The sequence below is a fragment of the Plectropomus leopardus genome, chromosome 17 (assembly GCF_008729295.1).
Source record: "Plectropomus leopardus isolate mb chromosome 17, YSFRI_Pleo_2.0, whole genome shotgun sequence".
In the NCBI taxonomy this organism is placed as follows: Eukaryota; Metazoa; Chordata; class Actinopteri; order Perciformes; family Serranidae; genus Plectropomus; species Plectropomus leopardus.
This window is the reverse complement of record NC_056479.1, coordinates 20834118-20855779: the sequence shown is the minus strand read 5'-3', so window position 1 is coordinate 20855779 and position 21662 is coordinate 20834118. Positions and strand designations below refer to the sequence as shown.

At 38.8% G+C, this 21662-nt stretch overlaps 1 protein-coding gene and 1 long non-coding RNA gene across 2 annotated transcripts; both read right to left on the bottom strand.

Moving 5' to 3' along the window:
* Window positions 1-466: 466 nt before the first annotated feature.
* On the bottom strand, window positions 467-2196 carry LOC121956130. The gene is made up of 3 exons (XR_006106673.1): window positions 2150-2196; window positions 996-1080; window positions 467-726 (listed from the first exon to the last, which is right to left on the bottom strand). It is a non-coding gene; the product is annotated as an uncharacterized LOC121956130 (long non-coding RNA).
* A 5315-nt stretch (window positions 2197-7511) lies between these two features.
* On the bottom strand, window positions 7512-21453 carry LOC121957080 (jupiter microtubule associated homolog 1-like). The gene is made up of 5 exons (XM_042505591.1): window positions 21287-21453; window positions 18710-18849; window positions 13402-13550; window positions 11368-11398; window positions 7512-8055 (listed from the first exon to the last, which is right to left on the bottom strand). The coding sequence occupies exons 1-5, from the start codon at window positions 21340-21342 to the stop codon at window positions 7907-7909; spliced, it is 525 nt and encodes a 174-aa protein (XP_042361525.1). The 5' UTR covers window positions 21343-21453; the 3' UTR covers window positions 7512-7906.
* Between the last annotated feature and the right edge of the window lie 209 nt (window positions 21454-21662).

Sequence of the window (21662 nt, the reverse complement as noted above, 5' to 3'; positions counted from 1 at the left end):
CAGATGTTTTTAATGCACTTTATCCAGTGTGTCATTTAATGTTGCTGCTCATTTCCCTACAGATGCTTTTTTAAATTTTATTTATTTTTATCTACACTGTTCTTATATTTTGAATTTTATTTTTACCCATTTTAAAATTATTTTATGATTTTTTTGTATGGACAGCATACAACTGTATTTAATGTATAATGTGCTTTATAAGTGAGTGGCTTTATTTTAGTCTTTTATAATGGTATAGCAATAAAGAATTCTTTAATATATATTAAAACAATCATTTACCAACTGCTGACAAGGTTTTACAGTCTTATGTTTGAGGCGATGACCATTTGAAGCTGAAATGACCTCAACAAGCTCCATTAAGCTGTCACTGTCCTGGGAGAATTGTAAAGTCAACATCAATAACATCAATAAAAGCTTTCACAGTCTTTGGAGATAAATTTAAAAAAAATAGCAAACAGCTACCGCGTGCTCTCTCTGCTTCCCTCTGGGACAGATTATAAAAAGTCCCTGTCCGTCCCACTGCTCTCCCCTCCATCACTTCCCCTCCTCCAGTCTCATCCGGTTAAGGAGGCACAATGTGAGCCAGAGCAGACAGGGCTTTTACGCTCCCCTTGTCGCTACGGAAACGGGCCTGTCCATTTGCCAACCAGTGCTTCCTGTTTGGGGCTTCTGGAGGGTGGGAAGGGTTTATATTTTTGAGAGTGAAAGACAATCAGGAGGCTCTGTCTGAGAGGACAGGAAGACAATGATGATATGAAGATTATTGGATTGTTTCTTGACGTAAAAAACATTATTTTGGTTGTGGATTTATTCTTTCAGGAGAGAAGTAATGCTCTCCTCTGCATGGTGTTATGAAACCTGCAACATATTTATAGTGTATTTCCTCCTAAAACTCTCCTTTCTCCTCCTGCCTGTAGTTGCTGAGTCAGTGCACAATGACTGAATGGGAGTATTGATTGCCTGACTGCTTGCCATGTCACTCAGAGATGACTCACCTCGTTTCCTCCATTCATTTCCACACTCTTCCCCCTCTTCGGAGATCTGCCGGCCTCATCTGGAGCACACATGGTATAATGGGTCCTGTCGATATATTGAAGTTGCAAATGAGCGAGGGGTGCTTACACATTCATCACATCAGTTAAATAACTTGGCATATGGCTGTGGGGGAGGAAAATGGTAATCTGCCGTCTCTCTAGAAAGATTAGGAGGATGATCAAGGGGGGATAGACAAGAGAGTCTGTTTCTAATGTGGTTTTACTGATTAGCTGTTGACTGGGACAAAAGAGCAAACTAGAGAAGCTCAGTCAGCAGAATAAAATGAGTGGAGTTTTGCATTTCTTACAAACACAAAACATATTACAAACACAAAAAATACTGAAATGGTGGATTTTTACTCTGCATGCACCCATAAACCATAAGCAAAATAATGATAATAATAATAAAAGATTAAGATAATTTATGGGGTTTTGTTTCTGTCCATTACAAAGGGTAACGAATCTTAATGCAGAAATGACCTAATTGTAATAATTACAATAAATGACAAAACAAAAAACTTGAGTTTATTTAATTTTCATGACTGGTTATGAACTTATAAAAAGTTACATATCAAGATGACAAAAACACTAGGAGCTAGACAATAGATGAGAAGAGCAGAAAGAAAAGTCTACACTCTAGATTACCACATTACCACATACAATTACCACATTTGCTCTTCATCAGATGGATATGCAGACTTGGTTATGAACTAAAATTAATCCATAAAGTGATGTTTTAAAACACATTGCATGTACATTCTGTTTTGTATTTGTCATCATGACTTAAAATATTTTATATTTTATATCAAGTATTTCAACAAAACAGTGTTGCAAAATCTCTTGAGGTTAATATTCGGTGAACATAATCAATAAGATGCCTTATAAAGCTGATTGCATCATTAAAAAATCAAATCAAAACAGTCTCTCCCTGTTTAAAAAGTATTTTCTGGTGACATTCACCAGATTTTTCAGATTTTTTTGAAAAATCCAGATCTTTCATGTGATAATTTGACATGTATAAGTAATATAATATCTCATGTTTACTTTAAAATAGAGTTTTAAAACACAAACTGTTTATTGCAACAACATGATTAACAGATTAAAATGTGCCTTACTATTCCTCCTTTTCTCAGTCTGCCATACTTGCAAAAAAGGGGCGCGGCTCTACTGCCGTCCCTTTTATATGATGTTTAACTCTGTGATTGGCTCACAGACATCCCATCACATGAGTCTGTGCATTTGAGTAGAGTTAGACGACAATAATCAGAGATCTAGACATCCTAGAAAAGTTATCTCCATTGGAAAAGACAGGAGGTCTGAATGGATTCATTCGTTGCATTCTGGGGATTTTTTTTTGCTCTAAATTGTACCGTTTCTGAAAAAAAAAGAAGAAGAAGAGGAGTGCAAATGTGTTTTCTTCCACTGCTATTGACATGTTTTTATTGTGGGAGATAGTGGCCGGAAATGGACATGTTAAGGAGAGTTTGGGACATTTTCAGTTATGTTTGTAGGAACCAAAACAGGTTGTTTTTTTTTGTTTTTTTAACATATTTAGGACATTTCCAGCTGTGTTTGCCACAGCCAAACTCAATATTTTTTTAAGCTTAACATGAGTTGCTCCTAACACGAACGAAGCACGAAGCATCAAAACAATAAAATAAAAATGTAAAGAAACTAAGAGTTTCAACATACCTGATAAATACATATATAACAATCTGTGGTTTGCAGAAACGTACAATGCAAACATTTATTCTGGTGATTGGGTTGACTAAAAGAGATCGTATACCAAAAATCTTTTAAAATCAAAATTAATGCCAGGTATTATTATTGACTAGGGCTGGGCAATATAAACATATATTATAATATAAAAAATATAACATCATATCGAGATATAATCGTATATCGTATATATATCGTCTTAGATATTTGATATTGTGATATCATGATATGGAATAATGGTATTTTTTTCCCTGATTTTAAAGGTTACAGTTAAGTGATGTACTTTTCTCAACTTATCAGACAGTTCTACTTCTTTTTATACTTCACTTTACCAAGTTACCATGTTATCTACATCACTTATGATTATTGCTCAAAAATATAATTAATCTAATATTATTAATATTATAGTCATTCCTACAATATTGTCATATCAAAGAGGGAATTTGTTAAGAAAAACAATTGTAATGTTCGATTCTGTCTCCCAGCTTTTGGCATTAATGAGGTGCTTTTGAGGAGATTTAAAAACATTGATACATATATTACGTATCAGGACAAATCCAAAAATTATCGCAATGTAATTTGCAGCCCGTATCGCCCAGCCCTATTATTCACTTTCTTCTTATTTCTGCATATTTCCAAAGGTCAAATACACATCAGAAAAAGTGTAAAGCATCACACAGCCAGGCTCACACTGAGTCTTAAGTTATAATAAAAGGCACAGGACTTCCTCCGCGTGTACAGCATTTACCGAAAACAGGTCTTCATTGACTGCCCTCCAACAACTTGGCGTTTCTCCAGGGCAGGAAGTTCTTTTCCTGATCTAAACTGACCTCTGCATGCCTTTCACAGCAGATGAGGGCTTAAACACCGCAGTGCCTCAGCACTCTTCATCTACTGCTACTCCAGATTTGACTCTTAACCCTTTGAAACCTGAGAAAATGATGTAATTCCTTTCAAAATCTTAGGGGAAAAAAGGCAATGAGCAGCTTGATAAGAAATGTTCCACAAAGGGCGAGAAATTGGAAGATTTAGAAAATTATTTTTAAAAAGCTAGGGAAAAAACTATATTCATAATGATCATAATTGCATATTCAAAAACATGATATAGATTTATTATGCATTTTATTCATACATTTTAGGCACTCCATGTTTGTTTATTTAAATTTGATTTACTTATTTTTAAACTAATTTTCAGGTAATTTTCATGCACTTTATTCTAATTTCCTGCTAATTTGTGATTTTGTCATTTTGTCTTTCATTGCCCGTTGCCTTTTTGCCATGTTTTTGAAAGAAATCAAGCCAATTTGCTCAAGTTTCAAAGGATTAAGGAGTTCAGACATATGATGCATGCACAATATATTAGAGGGACACTGTTTGGTGAAGCTCACAGCTCACAGCATGAAGGCTTACAGAAAAATACTAAACTCAGATGGTCAGGGTCTGCACGACCTGTCAAATTACCCACCTCTGTCGTTCCCTGTTATTTCTAAAGAGAGTGTTACAGCTGCTGAAAGATCCTTCAGCTTCACAGTGAGAGGCTTTCAAGAGCCAACAATACACAGCCCTTCAAATCAAAGTCATGGACTCAAGATGAGATGACTGTGTTATATGTGTAATCAGAAGTGATCTTTTTGTTCTGTGAGCCGCCTTTTGCATTTCACACCAAAAAAGAGTGAGGGGTAGGCGAGTGAATACAGCTGAAGATTGTCTTTTTGAGTTGTTGAGTGTTGAGATTCCTGTTAGCTGCATAAAGTTCACTTGTTTAAGGACTGAACTGAGGTTCTGAGAATTTAAGACAATAAGGTTTTATCTCACACAGGCTCCACCCACAACTGGACCCTATAAGTTGTACTCTCCAATCACAAGCACGCATTCGCCCCGAAATAGGCATAAAGGTAGGTGGTCAACCAGGACGTGCGTACCTGAATAGGTTCAGAGCCCACTGTACACAGGGAGGCATTAGGATGCCATCACACATGCTTTTTCTTGACGATTCGCCTGCTGTCTATTGCTTTTCTTACAACCCCTGTAAGGTCAGGCCCTGGCTCCGCCCAGTTTGGCTGCACGTCACCCGTTAGCTTGGCTGAGACAGCTTAGGTTAGTGGTGCACAAACTAAAACTACGAATGTAAAATACGCCTAATGGAAACATGTCAATTTGGGAAAAAAACTCCTATTTATAGCAATAAAAGTTTTTACGCTTGCATGAGGTGGTATTTCAGGTGATTCAAAAAAGCCATATTTTGCTGCTTTTATAGGTCACATGACGCTAAGGCCATGTGCTTGTCAGTAGGAACTGTCTCCCCCAGGCGTGATGCAGCAGGCTCTGAAAGAGGTGTTATTGCATCGCATAACTCTTCAAAAGTTTTGAATCCACAATACCTCTGTGAAATTGTGAACTATCACCCCCGAGAAATCCGTCACAGGGGACCACACCCACTTATAAGAGAAGAGCTTGCCTTTCCATTACGACTCACATCACACTCCTACATCGCCTTCAAATGGAAATAATGACGGATGGTGCGATGGCTGCAATAGAAATAAACCTGCTGATGCTTTGAACATCCATCGCCATACTTTTTGGGATGTTGGCTTTTAATTGAACTTAAACTATTTGTTTATCGCCTATCTATTTGCACAATTTAGTTTGTTTTATTGTTGTACTAGATGGTATATTGTTTTATTTATAACATTTTTATCTATTATTATTTGTGGTGATATCCTTTGATCTACTATTTAGAGAATTTTATATTTTTATTTATTAATATTACATTTTTTTTTTTTAACTTTTTAGCAATAGGTTTTATTATTGCATAAAGCACTTTGTGTTACAGTTTTTTAATATATTCTTTATTTAGTAGTTTTAGAAAATCATACATACATATAACAACATAAATATTATATGTACGCAATCAAGAAAGAAAATAAAATAAAAAAGACAGTAATAATGTGTTACAGTTTTGCTTGTATGAAAAGTGCTATACAAATAAAGTCTGACTGATTGATTTATGCTACGTCGTGCTTCAACAGTTGAGTTAGATGCATGATTACACCAACTATGAGGGCGGGAGAACATCTCTTCTCAAATTTGACAGTCCTGAATTGTAACTGAAAATGTTCATTAAAGGCATACCATGCAGGAACTGTCAGTTACTGCTTGTAATCAGTATCACGAGTGAAAGTCAACTCAGATTCAATCTCATTCTGCATGTTTGTGTTTTTTTGGTGCAGTGTCTGCAATTTTTCTTTCTCTTGAATGCGTGCCGCTTACAGTCTGGCAGCTGGTCTGCAGCCTTTAATAAAGTCCTGACATCATCTGTGCATTGTGCCAACAAACATCCCAAACACAGCAAAACTGAAGAAATTAAGAAAATGCAGGCAGAGGACAGAGTCTCTGCAGATAGATTCACCGCCTCACACCTCTAGTGGGTCAACACTTTTGTACAAGTACATTTTTGGGGGGGGGGACCCTTGCAGGGTCTATAACTTTAGGTACCTAGTCATGTAATCAAATAGAAGAAAAAAATAGTTTATCATTTAACATCCACCATCATTTGCGTAGTTACTGATGACATATAAGAACTTAAACTTTTATCTATATGTTCTCTGAACACGTGAGACCATGAAAAGAGCAAATATTGAGTCTGATTTGTCAAAAAAATACAGGGGCAGGTTTGGAAAAATTGGTGTTCTGAATCCCCTTTGTATGCTCCTAATGGTGCTCAGGAAGGCCAAAAAGCACAAGCATTTCCAAATAAAGGCATCTTTGAGGAGTGCTGTTAAAGGTTGTTTCATAAGTAACAATTTGCATGAATCACTTCACCTTCTGAATCTGACTTTTGTTCTAAAAATTCTGAGATTTTCAACAAAACGTTACGCCTATCTTAAGAAACACTGTAATGAGAGCCAAATATCCAGCATATGATGTCATGAAAGACATGCAGTTTCTGTTTTGGCAGAATCGGAGGAGGCTTTCGTGATTACTTTGGCTGGGCAGACTTCCAGCCACAGAGCCTGTCTCTGCTCTCGACGGCCGCAGTCTTCAGGCTCCATCTCACCGAACATAAATAATATTCAGCTCCGAGTGTTGAGCCATTTATGCACATGAAAACTGAGGAGGAGAATCAACATTAAAGCTGATTTTAAAAGGGTTTTTGCAGCTTATGGAAGGCTAGGTTTAAGATTTTTAAAGGCTTTTTTTTCTGCCACTTAAAGTTAAATTTAAGACCGATTTTTCAATAACCAAAGTTAAAAGGAAAAAAAACATGAACCCTCATCAAAAATTTATTAGAGACAATTTTGCCCAAATATTAACTTAAAATTATAACATGTTCAAGCAAAAAAGTTAGATGATGTACTTTAAAAAAAAATTGAAAAAAAGAGGAAAACAATTAACATATTATGTTATTAAAGTAGCTTTCTGGTTTGCCTTAAAAAAAAGCTAATTTGTCATTTAATTGGACAAAGCAAATGCATGAGTATTGAAAAAGTTAGCACCGATTGAGATTTCATTGAAAGATTTATTAAAGACATTTCAATACCAATTAAGGCTTTAATTTTAGATTAATGAATTTAATGCCTTTTAAGACTTTTTAAGGATCTGCGGGAACCCTGCTTAAGTCTATATTTTTGCCATTTATGTGCCTTTATCTCCAGTATTTTATATAAGTGACTGACTGAATTTTTCACTTCAGCATGATTAAATATTCCTAGTTTACTATTGCATGACTAGTTACATAAAAAAGTAATCAACAGCAAATTCATATCAATCTTTATTGTATTTAGAAATCCACGCATCAAATCTTTTTTATTATTTTTTCCTTTACCATTTACAACAGGGAAGAATGAGGGACAAGCTAAACGTCATGCCTTTCCCAGCAGGCGCGATGCACTACAGGATGGGCTGAAATGGAGGAGGAGGAGAGAGATACATAAAGTGCTTTTGTCAACAGTTTTCTTCTTTTAATAGAAAAAAGGATAAGAACAAAAGGTTTGAGGGTGAAGGGAGAGGACACGGGGGTCCATGGACGTGACAGCGTGAGTGCATGTGAAGAAGGGAAGAAGGTGACAAGTTGATGAGGAGGAAGAGAGTGGAGGGGGTATTTATCTTTAAAAAAAAAAAAAAAAAGCGTTCGAATGAAAAAAAAAGTGGTCTCAACCCAGGATGAGGCTGGACTTGCCACCAGGTGGGTTTCTTCGGCCGCTGGTGGCAGCGTTGGCACCTCCCGACGGGGCAGAAGGCTCTGTTGTCTCCTTCTGCTGCTCTTGCTCCTCTTGCTCCCCCTCCGCATTGTCAGGACACTCTACAGGAGCAACAATAACACATTAATCCAAATCATGTAACAGTGGCTGATATTTCATGAATGCCATCACAGACTGTTTTCGAGATGATATATGTGATCAAGACCAAACGGCGTACAAATGTTAAATACAGTTTGACAGTAAAACACCATGTTTATCTGGTTAAACAAGCTGTGCCTGGAAGCTAATTACAGTAGATGGTTAAAATGTACTCAACAGTGCTGCTTTACAAAAGGCAGAGAGCAATAATTACAGAAAATCTGACCAAAAAAAAGACTAAAGGTTTTCAGGGTGAAAGAACTGGTAAACTGTGTCATAGTTGGATACTATGCAATGCGTCATTTTAGGTTTTATAGGCTGATTTTTTACAACCAAAAACATTGACACAGACCGTAGAGAAGACCTAAAAAAAACCTCAGATGGCAGTTATTGCTACATTTAGTACCTTTAGGATTTTACAAGGTTGGAATCGCAACAATTTGCAGAAATTCAGCCAATCTCCAGAAGACCTTGCAATTTTGTACATTCACCGCAACTTTACTGCAAATTTTAATGTTTAAAATGGGCAAAATCTCATTTCATTGTAGAGCTGCATGCAGCGCATTGATTTTCACAGCACATCTCTCTTTTAATCATGAGACCACTGCTGCAAGACCAGAGCTCTGGGCCTGGAACAGTCTCACACTCACACACACACACACACACACACACACACACACACATACAGTGACAGGGATAACTGTTAGCATCACACAGCTAATGATGCCCAATAGTTATTAACCGGTTTAATAACAGAGTTAATCTGGATAATAAACGTTGCTGCGAGGCTTCTGTCCAGGCAGCAAAATAACATAATAATAAGCTCTGAATCTGTGACAGCAAGTCAACTAATTTTCACCCGCCCCCATAATTTCATTGCAAAAATGCCCATAAGCATCCAGTGTTTCCCACACAGTCATTCATTTGTTTGTTTGTGGTGGCTTGCAGCAAAAACATCTGCTACCACAGAATAATTTTCTATTTTTGGAGCTGGAGCATTCATTCGGATTGCTGTTGGAATTTACAGCATATACAGCTCAGTTATTCATGACACTACACCTTTGTACTGCTCCGTCTGGGCACAGACGGAGCAGCAGAACGTCAGGCTCGGTGAAAGTGAAAATAAATTGTTCGTTGTTCTGGGTCTAAAAGTTTGTATTTACTCGCCTCTGCAGCAGCTGCTCCTCTTATCCATCATCCAATCAATCAACTTTTATTTTTTTATTTAACAATTATTCACTCCGGGACTCAAACTCCACAAACATGGAGGTCACAACATACATTTCATGTTCTTTTAGAAAAACTGCTGTGATCTCAGGTATTACAGGCCGCAACAATGCAAAAAAACTGCCTGCAAAATCCTGGAGGGACTGTACATTGCTAAGCTAGGCTAAATGGCTGTTATCTTAGTTTGTATTGCTCATGAATGGATTTATTTGCCGCCTTATTTGTGAGAGAAACGAAATCACTTCGTCAATGAAAATGTATAGAATTTCATTAACAGCAAATACCAAGGGCTACACTAAATTTAGCTTTGGTAGAGGCTGTTGCTGTCTCACCAGCTAGCTTTAATTGGGCTACGCAGTTTTGCTTTGTCTGGTTGCTTTTGGCTGTTTTGTAGCACCTGCATCTCAAATGTATGCATTTCAAAGAAAACTGCAATTATTTGCTAGCACCAAAGTCAACAACTCACTCTCTGGTTTCATTCAAATTTGGACTTATTTTGGAGCCACTGCATTTTGTTTTAAAGGCTTGAGTACTTAAGTGAGGTTAGCCAGTTCTGTAATAAAATCCCAGTGTTGAAGCGCTGGGCTCTCGTTGTCCATTAGTGCCCGAATTATGCAGAATGTGCAAATTCAAGGGGACTTTATGACTTGAATATCACAAATAAGGGCAACACTGATGTTAAAAACTTAATTTAGGCAGAATGAAGACTCAAATATTCTCTGCTGGACACAGTGATAAGCAGGCTGCAAGACTGGTACACACAGTAACACAGATATGAGGACTGCACAAAGGCTTTTATGCCTATTTTTGAGGTGCAAAGCTAACAAAAAAAGGGCTTGTATTAAATAATCACAATATCCGATTGCTGTGAGAACAAATAGTGGATGTGAAATTGTCGTTTGTTTCCATCAAACTTGAATTGAACCATCAATGAACTGTATAATCCCCACAGACTGCAGTTTGACGTTTGTTTGAGACAGTTATGTGGCTTCTTTTATTTTAGTGTTATGTGTACTTTGTGTATATTTGATTTGTCTTATATCACTTTATCTCCTTTTTGTTTCCCATGAATGCATTTATATCCTCCTGATGTATAACTAATCAGATTTGCCAAAGATTATAATATCATTATTAATATATGTGCAACATTTTGAGTAACAGTTTTTCTCTCAAAGCCACAGTAAATATTTGGTAATGAAGGTCATTATGTAATCATTTCTTTTCTGGGCTGAGTGATCTCATAGATATCCCACCTCTGAGCTTGCCTCCACTGACAGAGTGACTGCGTAATGAGCTGCTGTCTTAGTAAATCAGGCATGTAATACACAGAGATTGCTGTCCAAAACTCAATAAAAACTGCAGTGCACATTTATGCAATGTCATTTTCTTGGCAAATCTCTCTTTCTGTGCCTGGCCAACTCCTGGCTTCCCTTCTCTCTGCGAGATTCGCTGACTTCAAAGAAATATGTGAAGAAACACACAAGTCAGACAAACTAGTTAACGAACAGAAGCCCTCAGTATTATTTGATGAGCATATACTGTACATGTTAATACACACATGTATAATATACTTCAAAGTGCACACACATTCCTGTCACATTCAATAGCAGGGCAAATAAATGAACGCTCACAGAGATGTGTGGTCAAACCCTCCATTATCTGAGGAGCCAGCCACTCTCTCGCAAACCTGCACCTGGAGGTTAATAAAAAGCTTTTCATACTAAGTGAAGCCTGCCATCAAAGAACAGCTGCTTGACTACAGACCATCACGGCATCATGACAGGGGAAAACCACATCAAGCAGATCATGTGATGTTGACTTACACAGGGACAACATGTGTACTGTATCTTTGGGGGAAAAAAAGTCATGGTATGCCAGCAGATTTTTTTTTAAAAGGCAGCCAGAGAGGAATTACCTGATCTGTTACACTGTACCATGGAGCTATTCACTGAGTAATCTGAGTCATGCACTGATGTTTAGACATAGTGTGAGGGAGACAGAAACTTCAAGGCATCACTATAAACAGTTTAAGAGTTCAGGACACTTACCATCATTCGGTGCTTCTTGGCCATTCTCAACCTGTAATGAAAACACAAGACAAGAATATATCAAATATGCTCACAGAACCAAAGTCACTGTCACCTGTGTATAAACATGTTTTTCTGTATTCCTATAAATGAATCCTATTTCTTCTACTCTGTTTGGATTTGATTTGATTTATTAAGCAAATTTTAAAAAAGACAATGTTATGCATTTAAAGAAAAGTACACACAATCTCTTAATATTGATCAAAAACTATTATAACTTTATATAATTATATATATATATATATATATATATATATTATATATATATATATATAATAGAATATAAATATAATAAAAAAATAATAAAAATATAAATAAGAAAGGACAGTCAGATGAGGGCAGAAATAATTATGTAAAAAAAGAGGAAGAAAAGAAATAAACTAAGTAAGTGCGAGTGCTTTTCGGGTGGTGTAATTATGAAATTGATTGATAGCGATAAAGAGATTATGAAAAAAGGGGCGAAGTGATTTACTGTGTGACAACACGAGCAGTCTCGAGCAGACAAAGAGAGACAAGTCACTGTCATATCTGGTCAATAAAGTTATTGTTTAAATAAAAGCTACAGTACTAACAGCAGCTAATTACCAACAAATACCGACATCATTATTGAGCTTTCTGACCCTTGAGAGATACCATAATAGGAATGTCAACAGTTAACTGCCGAAAAAGTTTTGACAGGTTACACACAGCAGCACTGCAGTGGAAACACGGTGTCCACCCTCTGGTCTCCTTCCTGATAAGTAAGCAGCTCAATATTGAACCACAGACTCCCTTTAGCATTGCTAATGATGTTATCACCGTTAGCTCTGTTAGGACCATTAGCAGCCCAGAAAGTGGTGCTAAAATCGCTGATAATGCTAAAGGGGTTTTGCTGCTAAAAATGAAGCCACTTATTCACTGGGGCTCGACTGTAGAAATGCGTTACCAGGGGTAACCACTGAATGAGGGCCGCGGCCAGCTACATCCCAACTGCCCCGGGTGGTACGCAGAGCAGAGCAGCAAAGGCTTGCGTTGATTAACCAGCAGAGACAGGAGGGTAGGCAGTGAGCTGTTTCCGCATATAAAATGTTTACACAGCTAGTTGGCTGTCTGTCAGCAAAGCCACCAGAAAATAAAATAAAAGCCAAGACATTTATATCACAAAACATTAAATTTCACCAACTCTACTGGTTAGTGCTTTGAAACGCAGTGCTAAACCTCACAAAGTCAACAGGAGTGCCAGAATAAAAGGAAAGGTCTCGTATTTAATGTCATGTTGCTTTATTTTTCCTTGCAAAAATTAACTGGTTAATTGATGTATTAACCAAACTGACATTCCTAAATCATATGTTTTTCGTACGTAAGCCATGGCTTGATTTGCCATGTGGATTAAATCCTATAAAAAAAACACACAGTTTCACCTAGGGGTGCAACTAACAATTATTTGAATTATTGATCAATGTGCCCCTTATTTTCTTGATTAAATTTTTGTCATTAAAATGTTACAAAACAGTTAAACATGTTATTTCCCCAAGCCCATGCTAATATCTTCAAAGGTATGTTTTACCCGACAGTTTCAGGAATCCAAAGCTTTTCATTTCATTATGTACGACGAAGTAAATTATGAAAATCTCACTTCTAACAAGCATAAATCCAGCAAAAGTTTGGCTTTTTTGCTTAGAAAAATGGATGATGGCAATAATTATTTTTTGTTGCTGTCTCTGCTCTGGTTTCACTGCTTCTTTATACCTCAGTTAATTTGCTAAATTACAAGAAAATCTGCTAATGTCAGAATAAAAATTAAACCTCCACAGGGATTACAAATGTCAGCGGAGAATATCTATCAAACAACATCCTGGGTCAGTTTCAAATAGATGGATTAAGCCACCCATCCCCCAATACATTTTCCACTGAACTGTTTAGAATTACACTTAATCTATTACTGTGTGCTTTTCAGCCCCAAACTAGGCTGCGGCTCTGTTTTGGAAACAGCGCCTGTCAGACGAAGTGAGGTACCTCTCGTCTCTCTTTCCAGACCAAGGCTGCCCCAGAGTTGTGGATGGTGGTCAGTTCCGGCTCAGGGTTCTTGGGGAAGAGAAGAGGCTGCTGACATCGCCTAAGTGGGGCTGAGGGCTCCCCGCACAGGGTTCCTGCGGCTGTACCAGCTGGGATGGTAAGAGACAGACAGAGCAAAAAAAAAAAAAAAAAAACGTATTAAACCTTTGAAACCTGGATCGACATTGTTGTGCTGCATTCAAACACTTTCATAAGTATTTAAACCTTCAAAATCTGAGCAAATTGGTTTGCTTTCTTTTGAAAAAACGGGGGAGAGGCAATGAGCAACTTGGCAGGAACTGTTATGCAAATTGCAAGAAATTAGTAGATTTTTTGCAGAATTTTTTTTAAAGAAGCTAGGGAAATTTGTCCCAAAAAATGATTTGGAACAATCATAATTATATATTTTTAATTATTTTTGCTGAAATATTATTTTTAAAGCACTTCCGTCATGTCATTTCCTTCTTTTTTGTTTCTTTTTTTTGTAATATTCACATTAAAAAAAAAATTTACTTTTTACTTTTACTAATTTGGGGTAATTTCCTTTGAAGTTGCTCATTGCTCTTCACCAAAGTTTTTTTTTTTTGAACATGAGCCCAGTTGCTTAGGTCTCAAAGGGTTAAAGAGTGAGCAGAGTGTAATAGTTGTGCCAAATCAATTTTATTTATATAGTTCAATATCACAAATCTGTCTCAGCATGCAACACCCTCAATCCCTAGAGTGAAAATTTGGATAAGAAAAAACACAACACACACTTACTGTAAGACACAACGTACACTAGGTGTAATGCATATTTCATTGATTTTTAATTTTTGGCCAATTGATTTTATTGGAGCTAGACAGGAAACACAAGAGACATATGACAAAACATGACTCAGGCTTCAAAGCAGCAGAGTCATACCACAGGATCACTAATCCAATTAGCCACAAAGCCACCCCTGACCCTAATGTTTCTAACCTTCGAGCCAACCATGCTCACTACAAGACTCATCTTCTCAGATTTGACAAAACATCAGCTTTATGGGGGAATCTGACTCAAATAACATGAGACAAAAATCACTGAAAACCAACAGGAAACATCACCAAATCCGCTTGGGCGTCTGCAACAGACCCAGAAACACAGTGGAACATTTCCAGGCAGACAACATGGATGCCAAAACTCACATAACCCTGTAGCGCTTGCTTTCTCCTTCAGCAGAAAGAGCATTAAAACCCAATGTTTGGCCCACTGTGGGGAACTAAAGCCACATAAGGTAACAGTGCAGCTCCAGCCCAGAGGGCCAGGGAGGGGACAGACTGTCTTTGTCATGAGGAGAACAACGGCTGCTAAAGAAGCGGAGGAGTGGCCATTGTTGTTAATGGAGTGAATCAGCACTGTTGAGAGCCTCAATCACGCAACAAGAGCTCCTTCATTACTGGCTCCACATTTCTGAGTCCGATCAATTCTCTGGACAGTAAATGAAGGAGGATTAAACTAGATTCATGAGGCGGACAGTGATGCATTATGTTATCATCACTATGACACATAGCTTTCTACTTAACCTTATGGGTTCATGATATAAACGTACGATAACACTGACCGCTGCTCAACGAGCTTAAAGGCAGGGACAGCAGTCATGCTGCTGCTGCTGGTAGTTTTGGCTTGCGTTATGATTACAGAGTGCTCCTTATGTGGCCAGAAGCTGAGGGCAATTGAACAAACCAACAGCTCTGGTATCTGAAAACCCCAAAATCCTGAGAACAACCTGCCAAAGACTCTGGATGAATAACAATAAGCTTATGTGTCAGTATAAACATAATATCAGCACAGCTCTGCAGCTGAACTGACACAACCCTCTCTCATTAGAAGATTTTTTAAATTCCAAACCAACTATATGAATATCCTTTTTTTCAGCTAGTTTTATGATTCATTTCTTTCATAATTTTATCCAAATCACATAAAAATGTTCTTCCTTATGACTAATGGTACCAATTCTGCAAGCAGTGTGATCCAATATTAGAATTTATTGCAATTTTGTTTACTTTTTTAACACTAGACCATGGGTTAAAGTTGTATCATACACTTCTAGACACTATATTATAAGATGTATTTCCATAACAATTCACATCACGTCAGTCGGTCTCTCTGATTGATTTTATGACATTTATTACACTGAAGCATCTTTCTCCGGGAAAGACACTTTATTAAATAAGCTTCACTTGCATACTAAAATGTACCTGTGGAATACTATGAATAAGAAATATATACTTTTTGAAGTAAACTTACTACGTTTCAATAAGCTGGTAACTGTTTTTCATACACTGATTTGTTTGCGTTGGCCGCCACAACATCATATTTACAACCCTTCCTCCCCTCTCTGTTTATCAGACAACAAATGAGACAAGAATTAGTGAGCTACTACACCCTGCAGTCCCTCTGTCTCACTCGCTGCCTCCAGGAGACCGTTTGCCAAGAGCAGAGTGGGCATGAGCTCCAGGGATGGACCTTTGGTAGCTGCTTCAGTAGTGCTAGGGGTTGCAATGGTCAGACCTGTGTAAAGGCAGTAACAGAAAGTTTTTGCTGATGCAGAGGGGAGTTAGTTCTGGCTGAATTCAAGTTTCAGCGGCTGCTACTGAAGGTGTGTGTCTTTGGACTGTCCAACATTTTCTGCTTTTTCTCTCTTGAAGCAAATATGACCTCATCTTATTCATAGATTACCACAATGTTAGTGACAACTTCTTTCCACCTCTGCACTTGAATTATATAATTATACTTAGAAACTTAAGTTAATCAACCCGTGAAAGCACTTTGAGATTTATTTGCTCAGATTTTGAGATATTACTTTCTAAGGGTTTTTGCCATCACCTAATACTGTTAAACTGTCTGAAATTTCAATGATCAAAGCTCTGAATATGAAACTTAGAAAAACTTGGCATGTCTTTCCAGAACTAATGCCCAGGTTACACTGAATTATCCACAGAAATTGCAGTGACTGGTTTTTACTGGAAAAAGTTTCTGTAATAGTAAATGTCCATATAAACACTGTTCACAGTGCGGTCAAAAGATTGTGCAGAATAAAAAGGACATTATCTTGACATTGTCTGAGACTGGAATTAGATACTTGAATTCTGAACGATTATAAACTAAGACATATGCTCTGCGAACGGTCTCTAGAGGCCTTTAATTATCATGAAAGTCAGTCATCTGGCCTTTCTGGTGGCCCACTGGTCCGAGATAAAGACGATAAATTCTCTATGTAGGAATCAGTCAGTCAGCCCTATTTGCAGGTTCCTAAATATGCACAAGCAAGACTAACAGTTCGAGGGAGAAAGTGTGTGTACCAGCATCTCTTTACCAGTTACCAGAATTAGATTTTGAGATTTAAAAAAAAAAAAAAAAAAGGAGTTTTAAAGCACTGCATGGACTGGCGTCAGGTCCCATCTCTGAACGGCTCATCCCCTATTCCAACTCTTGATGTCTCCTGTGGCCAAATCCACACACCCAGTTAAAAAAAACAAAAGGTGACTGAGCATTTTCAGTTGCTGGCCTTAACTGTGGAATAGTTAGCCATTTACGATCCCCTGCCACTGAAAACTGTAAACCCTGTCCAAAGAAACCGTCTATTTTCTTTAGCCTTTTGTCATCCTGAAGACATGTCTGACCACAGTTATGTGTTTGCATTTGATTTTGTTTTTTGTGCAATGCTGTTTCTCCTATGATTTTATCAAGATATCCTATGTCTGTATTTATTTACTTATGTTCTCTTATTCATGACTGTGTCTATTGGATCATTCCTGTGTTTGTATTTGATCATTCCTCTGTTTTATTTAATCTCTTTTAAATGTGCCCTATAAGTAAACATGTTTTTACTAAGATGTATACTACTTAAATGCAACACCGCTCCATCAAATCCACGATTGCCTTTGTAGCATTCCCCACTTCCCCACATGTTTACTGTAACTCTAATTTCCAAAAAAGGGAAAATGCAATATTCCTAGCTCTGTAAGTGCACACAGTGTTGAAAGAATAACTTCATAAAACAAGGCTAACAGCTATTCTAGGTTGAAGCATGGATAAATACTGCAGAAGAACATTTACAACAAAAGCACATTTAAAAAGGATGGCCTCAGGGCAGGAGGCCAAAGCAAACAAACCTGTTCATCTATATGAGAAGTTCATGCACGGGTCAGACAGACTGCACAATGCGAACAAAACCTGTTAAAGTAATAAATGTTGCTCATTCAGGCAGAAACAGATATCCTCATCCAGTTGTATCCGTTTAAGTGGGAAAAGTATGAGAGGGCTCCCATGAACTTGACCTAGGCCCAAGCGAAACAATGCGGGTAGGAAAAGGCTTTTTCTGCAGCTGCTGTCCATAAAGATCAGAGGCTGAAGTAATAATTTTAGGGTAAATTCTTCATTGTCCACACATTCAGAAAACTTCATGCACCATGAAAACTGTTTTTCACGAGTGGTCAGTGTGAAAACATGTGATCTCTGGCTTGTGGGTAACTTCACAGCGTTGAGCTGAAAAGGAATGCTGGTTCTGCAGGACTTGAGTCTTCCTCTTTATGCTCATCAAAAATTTGAGCTTTAAACACCAACTAGCTGGGTACAAAACCTAGCAATAACATAAACAGACTAAAGAGTCTGCATTATAGTTTTACCTGGATTCTTACAAACACACTGGCAAGCACAATAATGTCTGACTATATGAATTTTTCATGCAAGCCTCCGTGGCTGTATGTCTGCAGTGACCTTGACCACTCAAAAGCCATTCACAGGTATCATATCCCCTACTGCCTCATGTGCTCAAAATAAAACTTCCCTGGTGTCTATACAAGGCCACACATTTCACCAATTGACACATTTTTTAACTGACCTATTTCTTTCCGCTGAGGGCTGATCCTCATCCCCGTCTAACAAAGCATAGCTTCAAATTACCCTTATCCCAGCACTCCAGGGCTTTTTGGCTATTATACTTGTGGGATGTTCTTTCTGACAACGCAAATGGAAAAAATACTTAATAACACTCCAGTTTGTATCTTTTCTCCACTCGAGTTAGAAGAATTAAGTCTGTGGTGCTTTTCTGCTTACTTAAGGCTTCTTTAGTTCTGTCTATTTTTACAAGATTGAACTTGCCCACACGCCCCGCCTGGTGCAAAACTCAAAAACCACTGTATATGTTACCTTGTAAATCAAAACCTTATTGTTTTCATTCCTTTGTCTCTGCTATTAATTCTTGGAAAATTGACTCAGATAGGTTTAAGTGATATTAGATTGAATTACTGGGTGGATTGTTCCTCCGATGAGCATGGGGGTCATCAGGTTCTGCAAAGATGTTGGAGGCCATCTTGTTCTTCCGAGGGGTCGAGTTGTCGTCTGTGCCGAAGGAGATGCTGGAGTCCCCACCCGGCGGTCGTAGTACCCTGAGGAGCAATAAATGATGGATTAGACTATCATTTGATTGACATTCTGCTAACACGCTTCCATCCCCCACTCTTTAGGTCAAACTAAAACACAAGGCCTCGTCTCACATGCCACCGATCAGCTGCACAGCGAAAAAAAAAAATCAATAGTCAAATATAACATGAAGAGGCCTCAACCTACTTCCAGTCTTCTCCCTACTCCACCCTTTCAAACACATACCACACACACAAAAACACACAGGCTACCAGCAAGGTCTCCGCTCTCTAAGCTCCGGCTGTCAGCCTGTCAGACAGACAGTCACAATCTCTGCCCTGCAGCTGACTCCAGTCGCATATAATCAAAGAGTTAGCTGGCTCGCTGTTGCCTCTTCTCAGCGCAGATTCCTTTCCCGTGACACACGAGGGGCTGGTGTCACTTCCTGGTAGCATTGTCATAAAATGAGTACATCAATCTGATGACCGTTCTGGGTCAATATTACACAATGGAGGTGAAAAATCTGATGTCCGAAGCTAATATAGGTCACCTAATAAATGGATTGTTCTAGAACAATATAGAAAGCCTGCATGCAGACCAGCACATGATAAACAGAGAGTACTTTCCGACATTCCTTCCACCACAAGCTGAACAAAAGGAACACGATAATGAGCAGGGAAACCCTTTTTCCTTGCTGTGCTGAAGGACAGTCGGGGTGGACGACAAAAACTGGTGTGTTTGCAGTGCCCCTGCTGGACCCCTCCCTCTTTTTCCAGCAAACTCTTCTCTCCTCAGAGTCCCTGAAGCCACCAGCTGACACACTGAGCAGCTGTCCAAGGGCCAGGCGAGCAGATGGAGTCCAAAAAACAACTCAGCTCTTGAAGCAAAAAACTACAAAGAAAGCAACTACGGAGGGGAAAATCCACACGGTGTGGACTGCATTGGCGTGAATTTTCTCAATCAATTCTTGTAAACACACTCGTGCTCGTCACACTTGGCTGTGACAGTAATGCTTAAACCAGACTTCACCTCCCGGCCAGAGAGGATGAGCTCATGCTTTCCACACGGATTGCGATCAGGGGAAAAGCTTTTAGCTGCCTGGCAGCAGACCCCACCCTAGAATGAAACTGCAAATAATATCAATGAAATGGCATTAATGTTTAGAAGCTGGACGTGCTGCTTCAAGCTGGTGTGGCGATGGCAGATGTAGCTGAGCTCCAAAGCCAAAGATGGCATGTGTGATAAGGCAGGGTGGGAGGCTTTTGATGGCCTACTAAGATTTTAGCCTAATTCTGCTCAAGTAGCTGCTGCAAAGATCCTTTGGGTCGGCCAGCATCAGAAATGACCAGCAGCTCGTAAAAAGGGCTTTAAGGAGCAAAAGCAAAGAGCTAAGAAAAGATTTGCAGGCTTAGCTAGCTCAAAGCCCCCACCCAAGCCCCCGCATCATCCGAAAACAGCATGCGACTTCAAAATGCTTAATGACTGACCGAGATTTGACATGCTCACTAAGCAAAGGCTAATGGAAACAATTTTCCTCAAAATCTGGCTTAAATGCATTAACATTATGACCCCATTATTAAGGCAGGCGTAAATTAAAGGCATTTTCTCTGCATTGTTTTCACTGCAAAGGGGCAGGAAAGCATCCAGACGAGACGCATCACTTACAGGAAAGCTATGACTGCATGCACGAGGGATGAGTGGCCCTCTTAAGGTGTTTTTTTACATGAATATAAAGATTTAACAGATGTGGATAAGAAAACAGCGTTGATATGTCTATTGAAGCTACACATGGACATTATCTGAGTTTCTATAAACTTCCATTTGCCAGCAATGAGCCATATTGATGATAACGACATATGCAGACCCGAGTCTCGTCTGGGATTCTTCCTGCAATCAATCACATATTTGGACTCCTGCTCCTGAGCTGTACCTTTTTTCCTCTGGTGAAAATATGCTACAACATCCGCACACAATACATTAAGTATCGGGTCATTGGCTAGCAACTCCAAAGAAATCACCACAGGAAACAAACTAACAACAAAAAAGTTATTTTTTGTCGACCACAGTCTCTTAAAAACTGACCGGTTAACGGTAGGTAGCTTTGACCATTTCTTCCCAAAAAATAGACGGAACCCCTCCTTCGTGTACTTCGGGTGTCTCTTTTTTTTCTTCCTTAAACTCGCATGCCTAATTAACAGTATTCTCCACAACCCAGACTGCTAACCTACCTAACTCACCGCTAACGGCTATATGGTGCATCAGTCACTCAATAAGATTAACTTAATTAGCAAGACTATCTGACAGTTTAGCTAAATCCAGAAAAATCCCCCGCCAGCCACTAGCGGGCTAACGGTAGGTAGCAAGCTGCCTTAAAGCGAAAAAAGAGGCGTTTAGCTAGCCTTGAGGCTCGCCCGCATCACACTTCTTTTGTTCCTCCGCGAAACGTTTTCAGCTCTTTTTTACCTGGAGCTGCTTTTTGAACCAGGCTCCATCCCTTTAAAGGTGGTTGTCGTCGTCATCTTTATGGAGTATTTCGATGCCTCGACGGTAACAAACAGTCTATGAGAAACTAATAGAAAGAAAAGTCCTCCTCCTTCCCCGCAGAGCTGCGACGGGATGTAGACTCCACCCGACACTGAAAAACATAACGAAGAGCAGATCCGCTGGTTCTGCGGTGCCAGCCCACGAGACCCAGCCCACCAGCGTTCGACCCGCTCTGATTGGACAGAACATCACAGAACTCGTCTCTCATTGGACAGAACCTCACAGAACTCGTCTCTCATTGGACAGAACCTCAACGATCGCTTCTCTTGTTGGTGGCAGGGCTTCATGTCAGGGA

What these genes read in the sequence shown, in the direction of transcription:
- LOC121957080 (XM_042505591.1), bottom strand. Translation starts at nt 21,342, where the DNA reads ATGACGACGACAACCACCTTTAAAGGGATGGAGCCTGGTTCAAAAAGC. An exon ending in GGTTCAAAAAGCAGCTCCAG is followed by an intron (nt 18,850 to 21,286) that starts GTAAAAAAGAGC and finishes ATTGCTCCTCAG; the next exon opens with GGTACTACGACCGCCGGGTG. An exon ending in TCGGAGGAACAATCCACCCA is followed by an intron (nt 13,551 to 18,709) that starts GTAATTCAATCT and finishes TTACCATCCCAG; the next exon opens with CTGGTACAGCCGCAGGAACC.